General features: G+C 39.9%; 1 protein-coding gene across 2 annotated transcripts in view; it reads right to left on the bottom strand.

Moving 5' to 3' along the window:
• Nucleotides 1–523: 523 nt before the first annotated feature.
• LOC132132898 (nuclear receptor-interacting protein 1-like) overlaps nucleotides 524–25977 on the bottom strand; it is a 37098-nt gene continuing 11644 nt past the window's right edge. For both annotated transcript variants that reach the window (XM_059545462.1, XM_059545463.1), the window contains exon 2: nucleotides 524–5679. In XM_059545462.1, the coding sequence (XP_059401445.1) occupies nucleotides 2142–5312 (3171 nt within the window). In that variant the 5' untranslated portion in view covers nucleotides 5313–5679 and the 3' untranslated portion in view covers nucleotides 524–2141. The remainder of the gene's footprint in view (nucleotides 5680–25977) is intronic.

Genomic DNA, 25977 nt, shown 5'->3' on the forward strand with positions numbered 1-25977 from the left:
TTGCTTCTATTGTTCCCATTTGTAAATCGCTTTGGATAAAAGCGTCTGCTAAATGATTAAATGTAAATGTAAATATATTGTGCTCAAGTATGTCTTCGAGAAAAAGAAACAGAGACGACTGTCATTATGAATGCTGCTAGTTTAAATGTTAAGTGTTGGTTTACCTGATTCACACATCTAGGTGGCTGGAGATGCTCGGTGTACATCTGAGCAGTTTAAAACATTGAAGAAAAATCCCTTCTAATAAAAGCTTGTTTTCAACAGGTTCGCTCATATTCATCTGTAAAACTGACAAATATCAAGGGCTAAAAACTAACTCTGGCCTCATGTAAGGTTATTTATTAAAAAGCTATGTAACCTTGCATATGTAAATAAGAAGACAAACCTTCATTCAGTTCTGTGCATTTCAATATTTTATTACGCCATCAGTGCAAATAAACACCAAAGACAGAACAAAGGAAAAAACTGAAAGGCTCCAGTCATCACAGGAGTATATGAAAACAAATATTTTTTTTTTTGGTAGTTATTCACAATGCAGAGCTACAACATTGCCGAGTGACTCTAAATTAAAATCAAAGCAATGTCGTTTTTAGTGTGTTTTTTATTTTTATTACCAAGAACAAACAAAACCATTCAGAAAAAAATATGCAAGTATTTCCTCAGGTTTGAACAGTCATGGACTGCATTTGCAGACAGATTATGGTTTCAGTACCCATCTCTCCATGATAAAAACATCTATTTTAAGACTTGACATTTCCCCATAATACAGGGACTCCCCATGCGTGTGCATGCTACAGGCAGCAAAGAGCCTCAGATAGAGCAGTAGATGTGAACAAAGATTATCGTAGGCACAACACAGACATGCAGAAAAGTGTCATCATCAAGTACCAATATTTACATTATAACAGTTTTTTTTTTATGTACAATGCAAGAAGTTAAAAACTTTTTTTTTCTCTTGAACAATACAAAATAGTCATCTTGAAAGCAATATGTACATAAATGTATCTAATTGTCAAAACATGAATCGTACAGAGAATATGGAATAAAATCTGCAATTTTCTTGTTGGATAATGTTTAAGACTAGAGTGATGTGCCTTTATATGAAAAAACTAAAGATTCAGACTGAATTCCAATCCCTTCTCACAGTAGAGCATATGATTCTCACAGTATCCTGAAACATTTATATTCCAGAAATATCATAATTACCTATCATGACTTTGGTGGACAAATTGTATCATCTCTTTCTATATTCAACTTCTTGTCGACACCGTAAATACGTGAATGCTTCATACAGGATATTTAGATAAGATACAAAACAACAAATTATACAAAATTGTAAAGACATTTAATTGGATAAAAATATGACACTCAGGTTTGTTCAGTTTTTTTTAAACTTCATGCCATTATCGCCACATAACAGCTATAGTTTCATTCCTGATAAAAAATAAAGCACTGTAAATCTAAGCTACGATTATAGAACATTCCAGTAAATCACGATCATGTGTGAAAACCCTCTTGACCTCAGCTAGCTTTCCAAGAAAGATACCCGATAGATTACACTAATGTTTCATTAAATTCCGCTGTAAGAAAATATACTTTATAACTGGACATTTCAATGCCAAAAATCCTATGTTGTGCTTAGACTATACAGTTTTCTTTGCCTCAATAAAATGGAAAGGGTCCTCATTTGGCTGTAGATTAATATAGTGTGAAATTAACAGTAACATATCTGGATTCATCAATAATACACATACAGTAATGGGATGTTCTTCATAAATGTTTCAGTTGTGGAAAAAGGAAAAGCTTTTGGTGATGGACATTTTACATAGTATGGGAAAAAGAAGTTAGCTCAGCATACATTCATAAAAAAAACAACAACATTCCAATATGTGCATACAAAATAATTATATCATGGAGAATCATCTCATTATGACATTAATAAAAATAACAAATCAAACAAATGTACAAATGAAATAATTGAAAAGCCAATATTTTAAACTGAATTGTTCCATGGTTAGATTTATTCAGTTTCTGCTTCAAAATGGAAAAAAATGACCATAAACACAATTCTTAAGCTTATCTCGGTCTTTGGCAGTTCATATCTACCATTTTTCCACAAAGCAGTTCAGGCTCTGTTTTCTCTAGCTGTGAGTCTGTCTGTGGACTGGAGAGTTTATCCTGTGCTCATAATCAATACGCGGCTCCACTTTTGCACCCATTACACGGTGGGCAGGCACCATCTGATCCTGCATCTCAGATCTGAGCTGACCGTTTCCCCTCTGAAGCATGTAGTAAAGAATCGGATTAGACCTGGTTAAAGGGGGTGAGTCTGGACTGGATCTCTCCTCTCTGCTAAAAGTTTCTCCATGGAATCCCTCAGGTTCATTTTTAACAGGTATAGGACTGGATTTGGGAGAGCCCTTAGCCCAAACTAGCGACCCCCCAGTGGTATCAACAGAAGCAGGTGCTGTCTTTGGATTTGTATTGAGATAACAGGGGTACCACGGTAAGTTCGACAACTCCTGAGGGAAACTAGACTGGGTTAAGCTTCCATTTGCTGCAGAGTTTGCCTGAGGGATGAAGGGACTTGGGGTCCCTCTGGGTTGGGATAGCTCTTTCAGACAGTTTTCTGACAGGAGGAGTTGCTTAAGAACATTGAAGCCTTGGCTTTCTCTGGAGAGAGGGGTTTTACTCCTAGGACTTCCCATTAACTCTTCTTCTTTTGGTTTTACCAGCCCTCTACCATTAAACTCAGGTGTTCCAGACACCAGATTGTCACTAATGATATCTCGAGATGTTTGACAGAGTTTATTACTTAGGTGCTCTGCTAGCTCAATGCAGAGTTTTCTTTTTTTAGGAACAGGGCTCTGAAAATGCACTGGCTCCTCTTTTATGGAGTTCCTGAGGAGCCTGGTATGTGGGTTTGAATGATAGGTAGCAGTCTGCTGTTTCAAAAGCTGGCTGAGAAGTCCAAATTTAGCAGCGGTTTCTGTAGGACATAGTTCAGATTTTGTGTGCTGTGCTTCAGCAGTGGGTGAGTGTTGTGATGATCGTCTCTGATGGTATAACCCATCATCGGAGCTATTGGATGAAAGATTTTCCTCTACTGGCTCGGTTTTGATCTTAAGGTCCGGAGAAGGACCATTTGAGCGGTCACAGTTGACCGAGCCCATCTGAGGTTTCTCCAATCCCCCCGAGGTTACTTCCAAGACTCTATGCCCACTGGTTCTTTCCTTCTGTGAAGCTGTTCCCAGCAGAAGCTGCAGCACAGTGCGCTTCTCGAGAAGGTTTTCTATATGTGTTGATGCAGAGGGTGATCGCTTACATTTGTGAGCTGGGAGAGCAGGAGGGGAAACTCCATCCAGCATGGAGTCTCTGTTCCGCTTGTGTGGAACAACAAGTCGATCCAAGAGGGCCTTCTGCTTGTCAAGCTCAAGTTCTGGGCTTTGCCTTCTGCTTGTCGGCTTGTGAGAGTGTAGAGCAGGGGGAGAAGGGGACAAGTTGTTTATACCACTCTGGGCCAGATTCTGTAGTAGCTTGCTGGCACTAAAAGGAGGCTCCAGCATCTTTTCACTTGAGTGAGCTTTAGACTTACACAGATCTAAGGGACTGGACTGGGCATGGGGTGAAGGGAAGGAGTATGAAGGGGAGATCGAGCTGTAGGTAGCTGTTTGGGGGTCCAGAGGACTCCACGTTCTGCTGTCCTCAGGTGTGCCAATCAGTTTAAGCGGACCTGCAGTCAAGCTGCTGATTATTGCGTCAGGCCGCAAACTAGGATGATCTGAACTTTTGTTTACCTTCTCGCTATTTCTGCGGTCCAGCAGTAACTGCATTAGAGTGACCTTATCATGGGATTTCATGTCCGGGCTGGTATCCAAATCTGTGGCCTCAAGGACCTTTGGCACAGAAGATTCCAGCTTCCATTTGTTTATGTAAGACTCTGTGAGCTTATCCACAGAGGAGGTTAAGGAAGAGCAGGCCTCTGAGTTTTGGCTAGGCGCTCTGCTTTTCATGGAGAGGTCGATGGGGGAACAGCTGGAGAAGCTCTCAGCATCACTGCTGTCTTTGGTCAAGCTGTTATCCTGGTTGGAGTACTCGCTGTCAGACTGCAGGGAGGAGGCCCGGCTCGGGAGGATGCCATTGTCATCCTCCAGATGTCCGTTCCTGGTGAGCTGCTGCTGGGAGTTGTGATTGTTCAAAAGTAGAAGCAACAGGTTGCTGCAGTTTTGCGGTGGTCGACCATGTCTGTCGAAGGGCCGTCTCTCTTTGGGGGTTCTCTTGGAGGGAGAGGAAATGGAAGGGCTTTTTGTGCTGGAGTTTACCGCTGGTGGGGGGAGTGTTCCGTTTTGAACATTTAAGGAGCTTAGCATGTCTAGGGCAGTTGTTGGCTGCCCCATGCTGGGGGGCCTATTATCCTGTGTTTGTTGAGTAGCCATGGCAGCTAGCCTCTCGCTGGCTGACCGGCTGGTTAATTGTGCTTTTACGGCCTGCTCTCTGGAGTACTGCTGAAGATGAGCCTCGCTGGACAGCAATAAGGCCAGCTGACTGCAGGCGACACTGGGCTTGGGTGAAGGGGCCGGACTGGACCTAGTCCATACCATATTGGCAACAGCCTTGAGTCGCTCTGTACAGGACATGGATTCAGAGCTAGTGGGCTGGGCAGAACTTTGAGAAGAATGAGGAGAATCAGAGCTTCGGTTCTGGTTGCTCTGACGACAATAAGGCACAGTGTTATGGTTGTGTTGCTTGCTTTTCCTCATGAGGCTTTTTAGGTGACCTGACGCAGTGCTGTAACTCTGGTAGGTTTCCTTATCAGCAGGAACACTTTTTCTGCTGTCCCTGTTGAGTGGTTTGTGGCTATGAGAAATGTGTTGTGACAAGTTGACACTTGTCCGAGAGCTGAAAGACTGCAGCAGAGAAGCCAGCAAGGTGCTCTCCCCCTGGCCAGAGCCATCCAGGCCTCCTTTGTAATGCTCCTTTCTCGGTCCATTCACTTCCACTACAGTGCCTGTTCGTTTCTGGCTGTTATCTTCACTCCATGTTCCTGAGCGAAGCAGCCTGGCTTTTTTAAGGTGCTGTGAGGCAGCACTAGGTGGGCTACCCTTGTCTGGCGAGGGGGAGCCATGTTTAGGAAGCTGGAACACCCTAGTCACCCTGTTGGCATTCTCTTCATTGTTGTGGACCGGTTCTGATCTCTGTGTAGCAGTGGCAGCAGGTCCAGTGGTGACCGGATGCATTAGCAAACCTTCCAGATATGTTAAAGCAGCAGAATCCTGGTGAGTTTCAGGGACAGACTCCACCCCATGAGTCATGTTCAACAGTAGGATGCCCTGATGTGATATTTTACAGCTAATGAAAATGTCTTAAGATCTGTGCCATAAATGAATAGAGCAGAGAACTCCAGCAGTACTTTGGATTTTGTTTCTTTTCAGTCAAAGAGCTTTACATACATGAGCAGTGGGCATTTTTGTAATGTCAAGCACGAAAACCCAGCTGGCATTACTGTGCATTTTATGAGTAAATCCACACTGCTTTAAAATATGTTGTAAGCACAGTCAGAGGAATGAAGTTTCTCTGTCATAATGAACCATAAGCTGTTTGGGAGATCTTCGGGGAGGAAACAAAAGGCTTAGTGATGCCTGTTTGGTCTTCTGATCTCAGATGTCGCCACACAGGAACCTACAGCACAAGAAAAAAACACTACATGAGTGACAGGCATCAACATCCCAGCATCATCAAAACAACCACTCAAACTTTCTTTGAGGTCTCTGTCAAAACCAATTAGCACAAAACTAATTAAATAAAAAATTAAAACTTCAGAGTGACCATAAACCTTCTGTTTGACAAACACTATAGGGACTCCAGCAACTGTCAATCAAACTGCTCTGACACCCAGCTGAGGCTATCCTTAAAAATATTCTTGTTTGCCGTAACCCGACCGACCTTGTCAATTTTAATTTTTTTTTGCTTTTAGTCCGACCGACTTGCAGATTGTAAATTTGCGTTAAGACCGACCAATTATTTTTTTACTCTTCAAACAACTAATACAAACGCAATAAAATACTATTAATTATATTTAAGTAAGTATTGTAAATATATAAATTGCCTTGGCCTACATACAAATGAAGGCTATCTTCTTTAAAGAGACTGTAAGTAGGAATTACTCCCATCTAGTGGTGAAATTGTATTTTGCATTCAAACTAATTTTGCTCTCCAGCGCCTCGCTTTTTCAAATGCGCGTTGCATCTACGGTAGGCGATATGTACCAAAAAGCTTTGACAGGATGTCTTCTAATAGCACTTCGTTTTGGCGACGATGTTTTCTTCTCCTGTGGCGCGGCATATGTATGGTCCATAATAAGAATGCAATCCAGACTTTTAAACTTGCCGGTGCAGTTTCAAGCGCCTCTCACTGCTCTGCACCTGCGTTTCTGGCTCTGACCGAAAACGCGTTGTGGAAACGCGTTGGCTTAGTACTTTTTGTCCCTCTCTGCTATTATAGTTTTGCAAGATGGCGGAACTACATGGAAGCCTCCGTCGACCTACCCGTCCCATGTATATAAAGATAATAAATTCTTCATTTACGAGGATTAGTTTAAACATTGGCATAGGTATTTGTACACCATTGAGGGCATATTTATGAATAAAAATATTGATTTTAGATAATAAAATACCTAAAAAGTTACTTATTGTCCCTTTAATTAAAAAAAAAACCGTGACGTCATCTGTGTTTACATGGATCTGGAAAAACTGTGCCCAGATCTTTTACCATCCCTTCTCCTCTCTATCTATTGCATGAATCAAGCACGATTCAACCAACACAAGTTTCGAAAACGAAAATAAGAAAATGATTTTAACGGCCTTTTCTCGGAGCGCGTCCAGGTTTTTTTTTTGTTTTTTTTTGAACAGGCGTCACACAGCAACTGCAGCTTCAGACAAACACGCATAACAGCAAATAATACTTCTGCACAATGTTTCTCTTTTTACAACAGAAATGTGAATTCATTAGAACAAATACATGACTGTGAAAAAACATAATATTTAAAATAATGTTTATGAACCAATTATTATTAATTAAGTTGCTTAAAGAACTATAAACAAAACAGCATCATGTATGCATGCATTGTTAAATAAATAAAAAGGGCGGAAAACCAGTCACACAGGATAAAATTTTTCATTTAAAAACATGAGATGCACGAAATATGCGTTCTGTGTGAACGGCTTGGTTTCAGTTTGGATGTAAACAAGATCTTCTCCACATTGATTTTTTTTTTTTTAAGTGGCTTCAACTGGATAGGCTAACATAACCTTATAATGCAATGACACATATATTGTCATCGCATCTCGTGCACGTACACGAGGTGAAAGATGAGAAAGCAGATGTCGAGCTCGTCCGCCTTTGAAAGTTGTGTAGACACAGCTGTGCGCGCGGCGAGATGGATTATGGAACACGTACCGGGGCTCATAAGGCAGCTTCATTAATGCACACCTAAAATTCATATGCGCATTCGAATGTGGATTTTTATTTTAAATTCGAAGAATATTCGAAAAATATTTTTTTTGATAGCCTAAGAAAATCGCCTATGCGATTTTTTTTGTTGTTGTTGAAATTTAATCGTAAACACAGCCATGTTGAAGCCTGCAGTAAATGTTTTGCATTATAGCAGTCCACTCTGCTTATTGTTTTTCGAAAATGTTGCGCTCCTGTTTGTCATTTTGCACGTAACTTCACGCCAATAAATCATCAGAAATATTGGTCTTTACCAATATATTGAATCTTTACATTCCTCCTGCCTGTTGTCCGTGGATTTACCTATATTTGGTGTTATTTGCCGTATAAAACTTTAGACATGCAAAATCGACTTCAATGAACACTCGTCACTCAAACAGGATTTTTTTTCACAAAAGTGACAACCCAAGAAAGCAAAGTAAACGTTCTCTCATTTGTAGGTTGCATTGATACGTAGCAGTGGATGCAAGTAAAACAGTACCTCATTTTTTTCTCACCTGAAATTCATGCAATAAACATTTTTTTGACAAAGATTTAAATTAGTTTGTGGTCTATATAGCCTGCATCAAAATGAGGTTTGCAATGATGCGCCCGAAGGCACGGGTTGAAGACCCAGTCAGTGACGTCACGATATGCTAAATGGTTTAAATTCATACCGACGTCATCACCATCACAAAAATGTACTTTTTTTTACATTGAAACTTGAAAAAAAAAAAATATAGACCGACCTACCGACCCTTTTTAAAAAAAAAAAAAATTTACTGTTACTGCAAACCAAAATATTTTTAAGGATGGCCTGAGATTCCTCTTAAAGGCCTCTAAATTTTTGCTCTCATGTGTAAAGAAGGTCTTTAAACATCCATTATTTCTTATTTTGCTGAACATTTATGATAATTATCAGTTCACAGATAAAGAACAGTCAATGGGCATCTTAAGGTTTCTTAAATAATGGACAGTGTTGTTGGTTCATACCATAAACATCCAAAAGAAAGATATGTGCTTAAACTTTGTTAGTATGATGAACAACTTCTTGTTTGCTATGCTTAAGCATTTTTAAATGACCACTAAAATGTAATTCGCAAAATGTTGCAATGACTAAATTCACTTGCAGCATTTAATACTGCTCTCTTTCACATGTGTGCAAATACATAAATACAAAAGTTACAAAAGTTACAAAACTATATGTGCAAATACAAAACTATTGTTAAATTCAGTACAATAAGACTACATCATAAATAACCCTTGCATAACAGGATTAAAGAAATGAATACCCATTCAAAAAAGGTTGTCAGCAGCCCCTCACGCTCAGGCCAGTAGTTGCTCAGCAGGGCTGGCAGGTGTAGAGGGGCACACATGGCACACCTGCCAGACCGCTCCTCCACTGAGCCACGGCATCAGATAGCATGACAGCACCGCTGGCTGCTCGCTCGACGGGTCTGAACCCTGTCAGAATTGCTTTCATAAACACTCCAGACTTCCTACTGTCAGGGCCACCACCACAAAGGTTAATTAATACAGGATTCCAGCTCCCCTAAAGCAGTGCTCAGCTGCCAGAGAACATCTTACCCTCCATGTCCTGCCCCTTCAGCAACAGGGTAACATGTTACAGCGGTTTGCTGAGGAGATAAGCTCGACCTTGAGCTGGGGATATCTTGGAATATCCTGAATGTGACGTAGTAACTTAAGATCCTTAAAATGACGTGACAGGAAAGTCTTGTGAGAAGCAGCAGAAGGTCAGATGCATTTAAATTTAATGCAAACTGATTTAAGTTGCAAAGGTCAGGTGCAAGAGGTTACGACTGCAGGGACGGCAATGAGGAAATCAAATTTATTAACTAATTCAGTCTCAGTTACATGAACGGGGCCATCCGACGTCCCCCGCTAATCTTAATGGGCCAGATTAAGATTAATTTCCCACCAAAGGAGGTGCTGCTACCCCACAATCTCAAAACAATTTTGACCGACAGAGGAAGATGACAAAAAGACAGGCTGAAAAAGTGGACCATAAAAACAATATAGTAAACGCATCATTCAAGGCAAATCAATACTGAGATACAATCAGATTAGACCTCATCTATTAAAACAAAAGGAAAACATTAAGGGATAGTTCATCCAAAAATGAAAATTCTGTCATTATTTACTCACACTGATGTCACTCTAAACCTATATGACTTACTTTCTTCAGAGTTTCAATCCGGAAATTAAAGTCATTTAGGTCCAAAACAACATGAGTCCAACAAGTAAAACTTATATGAACACTTATAATTTAAGTATTTCTTATTTCCTGAGAGTCTATTTTGGGAGGAAGCAGGGATACAAGGGACAGGAATACAGGTTTAAGGTCCAATCTCACAGAATACCCTCCATTTGCCCCTTGCCTCACATGACACAAGAAATACAAAATAAGTGATAATCCATTATATCTCTGACAATGTCAAACATTCACACAGCATTTTAAGTGAATTCACTAGCCAGTGGTCAAGGGAACAATGGCAGATATGAACCTTTATCATGGCAGGGTGTCTTTCTTTGCTCACCCAGACGCCACAAGCAGGAAGGTCAAACCATCATCAGTGGCTGAGAGGCAATTTCCCTTGAGGAGCTGAACAAAAAAATTGGCCTTAACTGCGAAACGCCAGACTTCTTGACACAAATGTCAGGGATTTTATATGAAAAGCCAATCCGGCGATGCTCACATGTGGGGTATGAAATTAAATGGAATACAACCAGTCCCACAAAGTACCCTAACAAAAGAAAAAAAAAAAGGTTAATGAATGATCCCCATTATAAGGAGCCATAATCCATTTGCACCATTTAAAATGCATGATTAAAAATAGGGTGAGCCGCAGGAACTGCGCTGCAAGTCAAGGTCAAGTACTCCTGAGTCTCGGTGCACCCAACAGCTGAAGTCCATGCAAAGCGCTCAGTGTTAATAAAAATTGACAACCCAGCCTTTGCTATGCATATCACTAATATCTGACACCAGACTGGCAGACGCTTCCCTGGCATTAAAGGTAAGCCAAGGTTAGATAAATTTTAAAGGAAAGGGAGCCGTGTGAACCACTTTTCATCATGTTATCGTAGGCAGCTGGTGTTCAGCCAGGCTACGGGAGCTCACTCAGATACACAGGACAGAGTTTGTAAATCCAATATGGCTCAAGAAAATTAAATAAGAGGACCGACGTGCCATCTAAACAAACACAACTTTAATGGCCAAGACTCCACACCAGTGAACTTTTGCTTTTTTGGAATACAGCGCAAAGAACAAATAAACAACTGCTGCAATGCCATGGAGCTCTGCAAACGGAGTCTGCTATAAATCTAAAACCAAGTCAATCAGAACAAACAAACTTAAAACAAACAGAAAATAAGAAAGAAAAACAGAAGTAGAAGACCAGGACTGCACAATAAAATTGCATGCGTTTATCATACGCATCTTGCCAGTAAAGCTGGTTCTGTGATTTGTAATAATTTATCATATACATTCATATAATCAAAAAATAAAATTCAAGTTTAAGATTTATGTTATATTATGTTATATTATATTACAAAAAATCATCATCACATAAGATCAATATTGCTTTTCAGCTCATTATAATTTTGCTGCTTGGCTCATAAGAAGATCCAGAACTTTAATATTTATAAACTTCAGTGTACAGCTAGAAATTACATTCAAAACGGAGATTGTATAAAAAATGTATTAATTAAAAATGCACTTTAACAATGAAAAGACAAAGCACCTGGGTTCCTCCTCTTGGCACATCATTTCAACTGGCAATAATGCTGGTAAAACATGCCAAAGAAATGCCACCCGAGCGTGATTACAACATCTCATTCGCTCTCCTCTCTTATCACGGGCTGTAGAGCATGCACACTCTCCTGCTACTCACAGAAAACACTTTGACTCCACCTGTAAAAAATTCCTCCATATCTACTCACCCACTGTCTTCTTAATCACAACACAGGCAGTTCCAAATCGATCTTACCCTGCTCCTCCTACTACTACACCACAGATCCTGCTACACCTCTAAGCTTTGAATTGATTTGGGCATTCCAACAAGTTGTTGAATTGTAATTTGAATTGCAAAAGATAGGAAGTGGAATTTACTGAATTGCAATTCAAAGAAATTTAAAATGGAAGAGGTCTTCCATTTTGATCCAAACATGGCCTTTAAACCGTCAAATTTTGGTAAACGTTTTCCCTAAATGTTCTTGACAAACATTTTTATTTATTTTTTGCTGTTGAAAATTTTGTTTTATTTTTTGCAAAGGTTTTTAACTCTACTATTCAAATTTAAATTTCACTTTTAGTTCAAATTTAAACATCAGTCCTAGTTCAAATTCAGATTTCAGTTCTAGGTCAAAGTCAAGTTGGAATACTGTACTAAATGACGTGCAACTCTCGTGCATTCAGGTTCATTCCTCAGCAAAAGTGTTTAGCACAGATGTGATTTCCCATGTTACTGCTGTCTTACTTCAAAAGGTCACCTAGACAGATGAGTCAATTTAAAGCACACGCAAATGCACAAACAATCTATCCCTCTGAAGAAAACACCTATAACAACCTCTAGAAATCTCCACTTGAACAAAGCCCTCAGGACTACAGGAGCAATCTTTACACTTGCTAGAACTACGTAAAACAACAGTGTCCCGACTATAAGCTTCATTTTTAATGACGGCTAATGAGAGCAGCCCTCCGTTACGGAGGCGAGGGGAGCGCAGACAGAACGGACGTCTTCTCTGTAGATCTCGAGGCTCAGACAGGTGAAGTGTGGTAAATAATTTGCTCTACCGGCAGGACTCCTCATCAGAATGCTAATAAATCTCTCTCTCTTCACACACTCACACATACAAAATAATCCCAGTCACGCTCTCACAGATTCACTCAAACACACATTTCAAATCTTTCCTTGGCTGGAGGGAATGAGAAAACAGCTGGGCTGATTACTGTGGTCTTCAAGGCTGTGCGTGAGCGTCAGAGTACAGATGATATGGTCATTCCACTCAACATTTCGGGGGGAAATGAGGTGAAAGTCATACCTGTACTACAACAACCCCAGCTGCACGGCCCCGTTTGAACACAAACACATGAAGGTGGACACATTTACAGTCAGGAATATACAAAACAGAAACCAAACACACACCTGCAGCTGCCACACACAGCTACAGATGCGTCTGGGGTAAACAGAAAGAAACACGTGAACAGTCACTCATATAAACACTCAAGGGGAAAGGTATGTCAGAGGAGAAAAACAATTAATCATTATTTTAGGGATGGATATGAATTTTTAAAACCCCACCTCCCAGAATCACTCTCTATCTGTATGAAAAAAAAAAAAATAAAAAATGAAATGATTTGTCATCAACACAAATTCACACCCAGCTCACAGCATTTCCCTGATCTCATTCCTGCCTTCTTTTCCCATCCTCTTTTTATAATCAAGACAATAAAAGTGTAAAAAATCATGCTGCTTTTATAATTAAAATAAGGGCTCTTTGGAATTCAATCATTATATAACCCTGATAATTCAATCCCTGATAGAAATGCACACAGATATTTTAAAGCTTTTTATAGGTCCACTACATTTCAAAACTTCATGAAATTCAAAACCATTCAAAAAATGGTTAGTACCATTTTTACTAGTACTATTTTAATACTTTTATTTATCATGCATATACTTTTCTTTCCAATAAATGAAAAAAAAAAATAAAAAAAATAAAATCATGTTAATCTACACCCCGCCTCTTTGCCTCCAAACGAAGAACGAAAACAAAAAAAACTTTGTTTGAAATATTATACATTCACTAACTGCCAGGCCATGTCTCTTATCGATATGAAAATGAAATGATGAAAGAAAATGAATGGCAGAAGAAGAAACAGGATGTGAAATGTTGACTTGATGTGCTGAGCTGGATTCAAAATCACATCACCACATGAGTTGTAGGCCTTAATGTGTGAGAATATGTAACAGATAGGCCATGGCTAGCCACTGTGCTGTTAGTCCCCTCTGCAGCGCGGTCAACAGGTAAGCGGTACAGTAAAGCCATCAGCACATTTTACATCAGCAGGAATAATTCACTTTTTACTCATAGAGTGTCATTAATCGCCTCTAACAAGAGGACACAACCTCACCTTGGCAGTTTAACACACAGCTGGAGAGTAGAAAGAGAAACTGCACAGGAACACACAGGAAAATGCCATCCTCTACGAACTGACATGTGAAGACAGCCAGGAGCTATAAAACTAGAGTGAAAACCTCAAAACGAATGAACAGAAAAAACAGGCTGTCGCAGCGTTGCAATGTCTGCGCCCTTGACACACTGACACTGTCATGTGACACTCTGTCATCCGCCACCTGGCTGAACCCCACCATCTCACTTCCTCCTCATGGTAACCCAACGGCGTTGAACTACATCACAACGACATCACAACTACTCCAACGGAAGCTAGAGAGGGTCACCATGTCCTCATCTGTAATCCTCTGCCATTCTTCAGCAGCCCGGCTGGAGGAGGCGGCACCTACCACAAGGGAAGAATACCCAATTAGGCAGCTGTCACGCAAGGCAGAGGCTCCAAACTCATCCCTGTTGAACTGGAGAGCAGCTGTGGGTGCCAATTACAGCGAAACATTAACCACTTTGGTTCCAGGAAAAGGCAAGTGCCTGGGCAACACATGATGTTCGACGCTTCCAGGTTTCTAGTCTGTGGGCACTGGAACCTGATTACAGGCATTCCCTGTTCATCCCGAACCAGTCACCAAGACCAACACCTTCTCTGAAAAATACCCAACATGAACGGGGCTGATCCAATCATATATCAATATATAAAAGGGTCTAAAAGGTTATTTTACATAATTTAGCAAAAATGCTAATATGATAGATATATATATAAGCTCCTTATATCAATATTTACTTACTCATTTGCTCATTCATAGTTTCTTCAAATAAGAAGCAGGTACTCTAAATGAGTGAAAACTCTGAAATTAGGCAAAATAGTACTGTCCAATAATATATTGATATATAATAGGGACTACAAGGATATTTTGCGTAATTTAATAAAACTATTTAACTACAATTTATTGGAAAAACTTTTTTTTAAATGTTTTTTTTAAATATTAAAAATGATATGTATCACATATATGTTTTTTTGTTGTATTACACATTTAAAAATTGTTTCGTAAAATGTTACTTTTTTAATTACTTTTTACATTTAAATTTTTGTGTTCTGTTAGATGTTTTATGTTCTGTTTATTTCCAGGTTTAAATGTGGAAAAACAATTGTCTAAATTAGTAACAACTCTGCTTTTCTTAGTTTGGCCAAAGACATAAGGTGATACAAAAGTGACATGAAATGGCCAAAACATACTTCAGATTTTATCCGTACTTTACAAGCACCACCTGATTTGGGTAACCACATGTAATTTGTAAGCGCAGGTCACACATGACGATTGACTTGGTTGTGCACTAATAAGTTGTTCCATAAGGTGGCAACAGTGGTCCAGGCCGTTGTTTCACAGTAGAAAAGAAAACAACAACAACAACAACCACAACAACAAATAGCGGAGACTGCAACAACAACAGCCGTCCGCATTGAGAGGGTTATAAAATAGCAGCATAATTATGATGAATCTCTCTCTAGATTGCATGTGTTAACCACCTGCATTCACATACACCTCAAATGAACTATACTAACTGAACCACAGCTTCACTTCCACACACATGCTGTGGTTTCGATTGTGATCCAATTATGATACTCTTAATCACTGTGATGCATTAAATCAGGATTTCTGTATCATAATACATATATTGTGAGGTATTTTGTGGTACCTAACACTAATGTGGAGGACCGGAGGGCCAATCATCTATTTACTTCCTCTTCAAACTTTCTCTGCCAAAAGAGCGACAGTAATGTACCATTTCCATGTTTAAATCAGATCTTCACAGGCCTGGGGCCTCCATAATCTCCCTACTGTTAATTAAATGACGAGGGAGCGTAGGCGAGCTGAGAGGAGAGAGGGACAAAGCTGCTGGGTCTCCTGCCACAGCAAGACTCATTAATATTAAAGATTTATGCTCATCCCCTGCCACATTCCTGTGCTGTGTGTGGCTGTTTGGGTTTGTGTGTTTTAGGACAATGCATTGCAATGCAACTAGATGATCGCTCTCAATAGTGTGTCAGGGAGCACAGAAACTGTTGACAAATTTGTTCTGATTGTATAATTTATAATCTCAAAACACATCTGTTTTGAGTAAAATGGAAACTAATCTGCAACTGTGAAATGAAATGAGCTGGACGCCAGCCGGTGGAAGACAGATTTACAACAGAGAGAATCCGGAATCATGACAGTGGTTATTTATCATTTGGTCTCCATGGTTTCTCGGTTTAATCGAAAAGTCGCAAAACTGTGATAACGGACGCTTGAGGGACAGATTAGATTACCATAGATACCTCAAGCACACAACCGCTGCTTTTTGATAGGCTCTTTCTCGAAGTCAACATCAGGTCAAACAGGGTTCACTCTAAAATTAGAGTGATTAGAGTTCTAAGAAAAACTACTCTGACTTATTCAGAACATATGACTTACTTCTGTGGAACACCAATTGAGAAATGTGAAATGATATACTGATCAATAAACTGAAGCTTTCAAACTCAAAAGGGACTAAATAGCATCATATAGGTAGCTCGTACATTTGTACAAATGCTATAATTAAAGTGCTCTGAAGACACACACAACTGGTTTATGAAAAGTACAAAATTAAGGCTGGTATTCACTGACTATCATCCGATACATTAGGCTGTTAACCTCTCTAACTGGATTATTGAGCTAATTTGTACGGTCCCATTTGTAATAGATTCATTCACAGCAGTTCTGTGAAATGGATCAAAAGATTCATTAAAAAAATACAGCTCAAAGAATGATTCATTCATGAATCCGATAATGCTACTTTTATTAGGAACTCTTATGAACATGGCAAGGCCGTTTTTCACACAAAAGCAATTGTTCGCTTTAAGAACATCAAAAATACAATGCACAACATTTATTTACAGACATATATATATATATATTTATATATTTATATGTGCATTAGTATGATCCCTACAGTCCAAACTACTTAAACAGTGGTGACGTAAAATGGGAATTTTACACTAAGCTTATGTGTGACCGCAGGGCACTAGGGCAGTGAGAATGCAGACTTAACAGAGGTTTAACCATTAAATCACCACAGATAAAAATGGATGCACGAGTTAAAAGCATGAGAGGAAGCAGTTAACATGCCCATTTGAATGGCTAAGTTACATTAAAATCTCTCCCACTCCATTTCAGCCCCATTTTAAAACCGCACACACTTTTACAGGATGCACCGGAATATGTGGCACTACAGATTAGTTTCAAAGCATCCGAGGATAAACGAAGACAGCCCTTGACTGGTGCCTCAACACAGCCACAATATTCGTGGTCACGGGAATTAAGCGGGGATAAGCAGGGTGGGGGTAAATGAAGGATTCTACAGTGCCCCTGATTCCCCCCGCTCCCCACTTTTCCTGTTGTGGCTGAGAGTCACAGGGTGAGCGCATGTGACCTTGAGATGCATCACTGGCACAGTCAGGGCTGCCTTGCCTGGAGGCGTCCTTGAACTGGATCTGCAAGACAAAAACCTTCACACTGCCAGATAGACATCTCAAATCCCCAGCCCCCTCACCCCAAACGTCTCTCTCTCTTTTCAATCTGCGTGCCTGTTATCTCCTCCCCAGCGGGGAAGTCTTATCTGAATGCTGGATCTTTAACCTTAACACTGAACTCAGACAGAGGCAGAATTTCAAAATGTCTCACTGGTGTATTTTTAACCTTCTTTCAGATTGTTTGTCTCAGTTTCAGGGGATTAGATGACTCTCCACGGCATTTGAGACACTAGCCAGGCCGACTTGGAACACAAGGGTTTTTTCTACTTGACGTTCCCAGAAGCCCCCCAACAAACTCTGAGATGTCATCCACCACAAAGCTTTCATCGAATTGCAGGTTTTAATCATCTTGAGTTCTACATGAGTGGATTTGTAAGGAAACAAAAAGTGTCCTAGCATGTTGGAATCCACAAAAGGCTTCTTACAGGAATATTGTGGGTTCATTACAGGTTAAGCTCATTTGAAAGCATTTGTGGTAGAACACTGATTACCACAAATTAATTTCGACTCGTCACTTGTTTTATTTCAAGAGATGTGAGGTTACAGTGAGCCACTTACAATGGAAGTGCATGGGGCCTAACTTTTGGAGGATTGAAAAGCAGAAACATTATATTTCTAAATGTTAAAAGCACTTATATTAATTGTTTTATTAAAATTATTATTTGAGCTGTAAAGTTATCACTTTTATGGTCATTTTTGGGTTTTAGGAAATATGTTTTAATGGAAAAAGTTTTCAATTCAATATAACATGAACAAAAATGTATTTTAACATGCATATTGTACATCTTTTGACTAGTATTTTAATCATTATATAGATCAACACTTTTACTTCAGTTGTAAATGTATCACTATAACCTATAGCTTTTTGCTTCTGTTATTTAAGAAAAGTAGCAGCCATATCACCCTGGAGCCCAAAACCCCTTTCCCACTGAAGCAAAGCAGGGCTGAGCCTGGTCAGTACCTGGATGGGAGACCTACTGGGAAAACTACAAAACAACTGTTTGTTGTTGGCGGCTGTACTGCGTTTGAGCTCCGTCACTATATTCTTTTCATTGACTATTTTTAACTCAAAAAACAATTGTATACATCATCGTTTCCGTTTATATAACGTGTGAATATATCCTCTATTGTATTCTACAACAAAAACAATCAGAGCGCCTCGCTATCACTAGTTTTATTTTGATCTCCCGGGTCCGCTATTAGCTTTTAGCCCGTTAGCATCAGCGGCGTGGTTGCAGCTAACTGCGCTAACATTGCTAATACTCTATTCACACACATTACCACTGCTGTACTCACTGTTACTTGCTTTAATGGCGGATGAATGTCTCCACTCTGTGCAGCTCGAGCTCGAGGCCGTGGGAAAGCAGATTCGCGACCTGGAGGTGAGGCAGGCCCAGCTGAGAGAGCGGAGAACCGCGCTGGAATCATCCCGGGCTGACGCTCACAAGTCCGGGGTAAGTATACAGCGATCTGTTAACAGTCCCACCACGTCTACTCCGTGTGTTTCTCTGCACAGGCCCGGTGCACCCAGGACGCGATCTTCCCAGATGTCCTTCACTGCGACGCCGGGACACCACTGACCCTGGGTGCATCCACAGCGGAGGACGCGAGCCGGGTCCCGGGCGACGACTTCTCCCCCTCCTGCCTTCGACATCTCCATCCGGAACCGCTTCGCTCCCCTCCGCGAGACAGGACGCGACGCTGTGATCATCGGAGACTCCATCGTCCGACACGTAAGTGCTACGTTAGCCGAAGGTAAAGTGCATACTCATTGTTTGCCTGGTGCTCGTGTTCTCAATGTTTCTGCGCAGATACCCGCGATCCTGAAGGTCGACGAGAGCCCCAGAGCGGTCGTGCTTCACGCCGGGGTTAACGACACCACGCTGCAGCAGACGGAGACGTTGAAGAGGGACTTCAGCAGCCTGATCGAGACGGTTCACAGCACGACGCCCGCGGCGACGATCGTCGTGTCAGGACCACTGCCCACGTATCGACGAGGACACGAAAGGTTCAGTAGACTTTTTGCTTTAAATGAATGGTTGTTGTCATGGTGTAAAGAACAGAAACTGCTATTTGTTAATAACTGGAATCTTTTCTGGGAGCGTCCTAGGCTGTTTCGCGCTGATGGATTACACCCCAGCAGAATCGGAGCGGAGCTGCTCTCTGACAACATCTCCAGGACACTTCGCTCCATGTGACTAGTAAGACAATTCTCTAATAACTATTATGATGAGTTTTGTTCCACCCGCTTAAATGATAAAAGTACTTGTGCTGTAAAAACTATTAAGACTGTGTCTGTTCCCCGAATAGTGAGGTCAAAATATAATGTAGGATCTAGAAAAAATCTTATCGTAATTAAACCAGAAAAATGTAAAGTAAATGAACAAAAACAATTTTTAAAGTTTGGGCTCATAAATATTAGATCACTCACACCCAAAGCAGTTATTGTAAATGAAATGATCACAGAAAATAGTTTTGATGTACTCTGCTTGACTGAAACCTGGCTAAAACCAAATGATTATTTTGGTCTAAATGAGTCTACTCCACCAAACTACTGTTATAAGCATGAGCCCCGTCAGACTGGTCGTGGAGGAGGTGTTGCAACAATATATAGTGATATTCTCAATGTTACCCAGAAAACAGGATACAGGTTTAACTCTTTTGAAATACTTCTGCTAAATGTTACACTGTCAGACATGCAAAAGAAATCTAATGTATCTCTTGCTCTGGCTACTGTGTATAGACCACCAGGGCCGTATACAGAATTCCTAAAAGAATTTGCAGATTTCCTCTCAGACCTTCTAGTTACAGTTGATAAGGCGCTAATCATGGGAGATTTTAATATTCACGTTGATAATGCAAATGATACATTAGGACTTGCGTTTACTGACCTAATAAACTCCTTTGGAGTCAAGCAAAATGTCACCGGGCCCACTCATCGTTTTAATCATACACTAGATCTAATTATATCGCATGGAATCGATCTTACTGCTATAGATATTGTACCCCAATGTGATGATATTACAGACCATTTCCTTGTATCGTGCATGCTGCGTATAACTGATATTAACTATATGTCTCAGCGTTACCGTCTGGGCAGAACTATTGTTCCAGCCACCAAAGACAGATTCGCAAATAACCTGCCTGATCTATCTCAACTGCTATTTGTACCCAAAAATACACATGAATTAGACGAAATTACTGACAACATGGGCACTATTTTCTCTAATACATTAGAAGCTGTTGCCCCCATCAAATTGAAAAAGGTTAGAGAAAAACGTACTGTGCCATGGTATAACAGTAATACTCACTCTCTCAAGAAAGTAACTCGTAGTCTTGAACGCAAATGGAGAAAAACTAACTTGGAAGTTTTTAAAATTGCATGGAAAAACAGTATGTCCAGCTATAGACAGGCTCTAAAAACTGCTAGGGCAGAGCATATCCACAAACTCATTGAAAATAACCAAAACAATCCAAGGTTTTTATTTAGCACAGTGGCTAAATTAACAAATTACCAGACGCCACCTGATTCAAATATTCCACCAACGTTAAATAGTAATGACTTTATGAATTTCTTCACTGATAAAATAGATAACATTAGAAATACAATAGCGAATGTAGATTCTACAGCGTCTAACACTTCAGTTTCATCCATCGCACCCAAAGATAAACTGCAGTGCTTTACAAATATAGGACAGGAAGAGCTAAATAAACTTATCACTGTATCTAAACCAACAACATGTTTATTAGATCCTGTACCCACTAAATTACTAAAAGAGCTGTTACCTGTAGCCGAAGAACCGCTTCTCAATATCATTAACTCGTCGTTATCTTTAGGTCACGTCCCAAAACCATTCAAGCTGGCGGTTATCAAGCCTCTTATTAAGAAACCAAAACTAGATCCTAGTGTACTGGCAAATTATAGGCCTATTTCAAATCTTCCATTTATGTCTAAAATTTTAGAAAAAGTTGTGTCTGCTCAATTGAGCACCTTCCTGCATGAAAATGATCTGTATGAAGAATTTAAGTCAGGTTTTAGGCCCCACCATAGCACAGAAACTGCACTTGTTAAAATTACAAATGACCTGCTTCTTGCGTCAGATCAAGGCTGCATCTCATTTCTAGTCTTACTTGATCTTAGTGCTGCGTTCGACACCATAGATCATGACATACTCATAGATCGATTACAAAACTATACAGGTATTCAAGGGCAGGCTCTAAGATGGTTTAGATCCTACCTGTCCGATCGCTACCATTTTGTTTACTTAAATGGGGTGTCATCTCATTTATCATCAGTAAAATATGGAGTGCCACAAGGATCCGTCCTAGGTCCCCTTCTATTTTCAATATACATGTTGCCCCTTGGTAATATTATTAGAAAATACGGAATTAGCTTCCACTGTTATGCTGATGATACTCAGCTATATATTTCAACGAGACCAGATGAAACTTCCCAATTATCTAAGCTAACAGAGTGTGTTAAAAATGTAAAAGATTGGATGACAAATAATTTTCTCCAATTAAATTCGGATAAGACAGAGATATTAATTATTGGACCAAAAAACACCACACAGAATCTTGTAGATTACAATCTGCAACTAGACGGATGTACTGTTACTTCCTCTACAGTCAGAAATCTGGGTGTTATATTAGACAGCAATTTGTCTTTTGAAAATCATATTTCCAATGTTACAAAAACCGCATTCTTCCATCTTAGAAACATTGCCAAGCTACGAAACATGTTATCTGTTTCTGATGCAGAAAAGCTAGTTCATGCTTTCATGACCTCTAGACTGGACTATTGTAATGCACTTCTAGGTGGTTGTCCTGCTTCGTCAATAAACAAGCTACAGGTAGTCCAAAATGCAGCAGCTAGAGTCCTTACCAGGTCAAGAAAATATGATCATATTACCCCAATTTTACAGTCTCTGCACTGGCTACCTATTAAGTTCCGTATCTGTTACAAATTATCATTACTTACCTATAAGGCCCTAAATGGTTTAGCTCCTGCGTACCTAACTAGCCTTCTACCACGCTACAACCCATCACGCACCCTAAGGTCACAAAACGCTGGACTTTTGGTAGTTCCTAGGATAGCAAAGTCCACTAAAGGAGGTAGAGCTTTTTCACATTTGGCTCCCAAACTCTGGAATAGCCTTCCTGATAATGTTCGGGGTTCAGACACACTCTCTCTGTTTAAATCTAGATTAAAAACGCATCTCTTTCGCCAAGCATTCGAATAATGTATCTCTTAAATTGTGAGTGTAGTTGCATCTGCATTTTTATTCTTTAGCTTGGGTTAAACTAATTTTACTTTGTTGGATCAGCAGCTATGCTAATGATGTCTCTATTTTGTTTCTATGTTTTGCCACGGGATTTACATCCCGTGGTAACTAGGATTTACACAAGCTCCAGTCTGGATCCAGAACACCTGAGAAGAGATGATGCTGACCCTCAGAGGACCCCAGATGATCCTAACCTTGAATCAACAAACAGAACTAACAATTATTGCTACATGTGTGACTGCATCATATAATTACTATTAATTAATAATATTGATAGTTCATCATCTAGCTGACTACGTCTTGTATTATTATTATTTTTCTAAAATCCTGTCAAACGTGCACAAACTACTAGCTACTACTAAATATTGTAGAAACATAATTTTCTGTAAAGTTGCTTTGTAACGATTTGTATTGTAAAAAGCGCTATACAAATAAACTTGAATTGAAAAAATTGAATTGAATTGAACTACAGTCGTGGCCAAAAGTGAGAATTACATAAATATTGGAAATTGGAAAAGTTGCTGCTTAAGTTTTTATAATAGCAATTTGCATATACTCCAGTAGGGCTGGACGATTAATTGAAAAGTAATCGAAACCGAAATTCAGAACCTCTAACCGACGTAAATTTTCCCATGTCGGTTATTTCGGTTTTTTAATCCTGTTAATACTTCCCCCTTAAAAGCATACTACCGCGTGTGTAGCCACATGACTCTGCCCGTCCAGTCAATGGCATAAAAGCAAAACACGGAGGTGAACGCCGGTTCAACACATAGTGATGGCCTTGTGTCTTCACTAAACTTTGTCAGTTGTATTTGTTTTATGGTTTGGACATTCAAGCGATTAGATGATCGGATGTGTATTATTATATCGAGCTACCATGTTCACGCTAGGGCTGTAAAAAAAATTAGAATTTCGAATATTCGTCGAATAAAATTAAAAAAAATTCCACATTAGAATGCAAAAATGTTGCATTCGAATTTTAGGTGTCCGTTAAGGAGGCTGCATTCGGGGTTCTGTTCTGTCTCACATAGCCTCATCCGCACAGCTTTCAGAAGGAAGACGAGCTCGACAAGCAGTACCACTTCTGTCATCATTCACCTCGTGCATGTGCTGTTGACAGCAGCGCACCCCGTCCGCGTGCAGGCACTTTTTGAGATCGCGTGGACTGATGCGCGGCTGTCTGCAAGCCCTTGTGATGACGAAAATTACATAAATGCGGACGGTGCGCGGATGCGGACGGTCGAATTCTACTTGGCCTTTATCAGTGGCGCACGAGATGTGATGACAATATAAAAGTGTCATTGCATTAGAATGTTTTCGTTAACCTATACAGTTGAAGAAACTAGATGCAGCGCTGCTGAGATGTTCTTTCAAAATATTGCGGAAAAAGAGAACATCAATGTGGAGAAGATCTTGTTTACGTCAAAACTGAAACCAAGCCATTCACACAGAACGCATATTTCACGCATTTCTAGAGGGACATCTTCTGTTACCCTTGCACTGGCGTCTCACACAACAGAGCCACATGTGTAGAAAGCCATGTAAAATTAAGGTGGGTTCAATTTTTTTCAAAAACTTTATGGTGGGTTTTCCCCATCCTACTGCATCTTGTGTTTAAATGAAAAATGTACTCTGTGTTATTGGCTTTCACCCCTTTGAATTAAACTATGCATGCACACATGGTGCTGTTTTGTTTATAGTTCTTAAAGCTACTTAATTATAATTGGTTTATAAACATTATTTTAAATATTATGCACTTTTTTCACAGTCCGATTTTCTTATGCTTTGAATAAACGTGCATTAGTAATATTTTGCTCAATGCGCCCTTTTATGGCCACAGAAAAGAAGCCAAAAGCTTTTCTTCACCCTAACTAAAATTATGCACTTTAAATTTGAATATAATTTTGATAATATTTATCCCTAAAGTAGCTTAGAATCTCAAAACTTATTATAGCATATTTTTCTACCTTTGAAGCAACTAGGCTATTTACAACCCACAGCTTCACAATAATATAGAGACGGTATGACTAATTCACACACGCAATCACTCGTACTGGTACTGTGCTAATTTATCTTTATCTGATCTTTATTTATCTCTTACACCGAGCAATAATCTGTAAGAAATGCTACGAACATAGATAAAATAACTGCTGATAGTGAGCTATGATATCGCTTTTTCAACAGGAAAAAATATCTCACCTTTAATAGTCAATCATATTTAGAGTACAAACCTTGTCAGTAAACTATGAGGGCAAAAAAACAAAACAGAAACAAAATAATCGTTCATTAACCGTAATCGAGGTAAAATGTTCAATTAATCGAGGTTTTGATTTTAGGCCATAATCGTCCAGCCCTATAATCCAGAATGTTATGAAGAGTGATCAGATGAATTGCATAGTCCTTCTTTGCCATGAAAATTAACTTAATCCCAAAAAAACCTTTCCACTGCATTTCATTGCTGTCATTAAAGGACCTGCTGAGATCATTTCAGTAATCGTCTTGTTAACTCAGGTGAGAATATTGATGATCACAAGGCTGGAGATCATTATGTCAGGCTGATTGGGTTAGAATGGAGGACTTGACATGTTAAAAGGAGGGTGATGCTTGAAATCATTGTTCTTCCATTGTTAACCATGGTGACCTGCAAAGAAACGCGTGCAGCCATCATTGCATTGCATAAAAATGGCTTCACAGGCAAGGATATTGTGGCTACTAAGATTGCACCTAAATCAACAATTTATAGGATTTTCAAACAATTTTAGAGGATTCAGCTGCGGGATCGGAGTGCCACCAGTGCAGAGCTTGCTCAGGAATGGCAGGAATCGCATCTGCACGCACAGTGAGGCCAAGACTTTTGGAAGATGGCCTGGTGTCAAGAAGGGCAGCAAAGAAGCCACTTCTCTCCAAAAAAAAACATCAGGGACAGATTGATCTTCTGCAGAAAGTATAGTGAATGGATTGCTGAGGACTGGGGCAAAGTCATATTCTCAGATGAAGTCCCTTTCCGATTGTTTGGGGCATCTGGAAAAAGGCTTGTCCGGAGAAGAAAAGGTGAGCGCTACCATCAGTCCTGTGGCATGCCAACAGTAAAGCATCCTGACACCATTCATGTGTGGGGTTGCTTCTCATCTAAGGGAGTGGGCTCACTCACAATTCTGCCCAAAAACACAGCCATGAATAAAGAATGGTACCAAAACACCCTCCAACAGCAACTTCTTCCAACAATCCAACAACAGTTTGGTGAAGAACAATGCATTTTCCAGCACGATGGAGCACCGTGCCATAAGGCAAAAGTGATAACTAAGTGGCTCGGGGACCAGAATGTTGAAATTTTGGGTCCATGGCCTGGAAACTCCCCAGATCTTAATCCCAGTGAGAACTTGTGGTCAATCCTCAAGAGGCGGGTGGACAAACAAAAACCCACTAATTCTGACAAACTCCAAGAAGTGATAATGAAAGAATGGGTTGCTATCAGTCAGGATTTGGCCCAGAAGTTGATTG

The sequence above is a fragment of the Carassius carassius genome, chromosome 49 (genome assembly GCF_963082965.1).
Source record: "Carassius carassius chromosome 49, fCarCar2.1, whole genome shotgun sequence".
Classification (NCBI taxonomy): domain Eukaryota; kingdom Metazoa; phylum Chordata; class Actinopteri; order Cypriniformes; family Cyprinidae; genus Carassius; species Carassius carassius.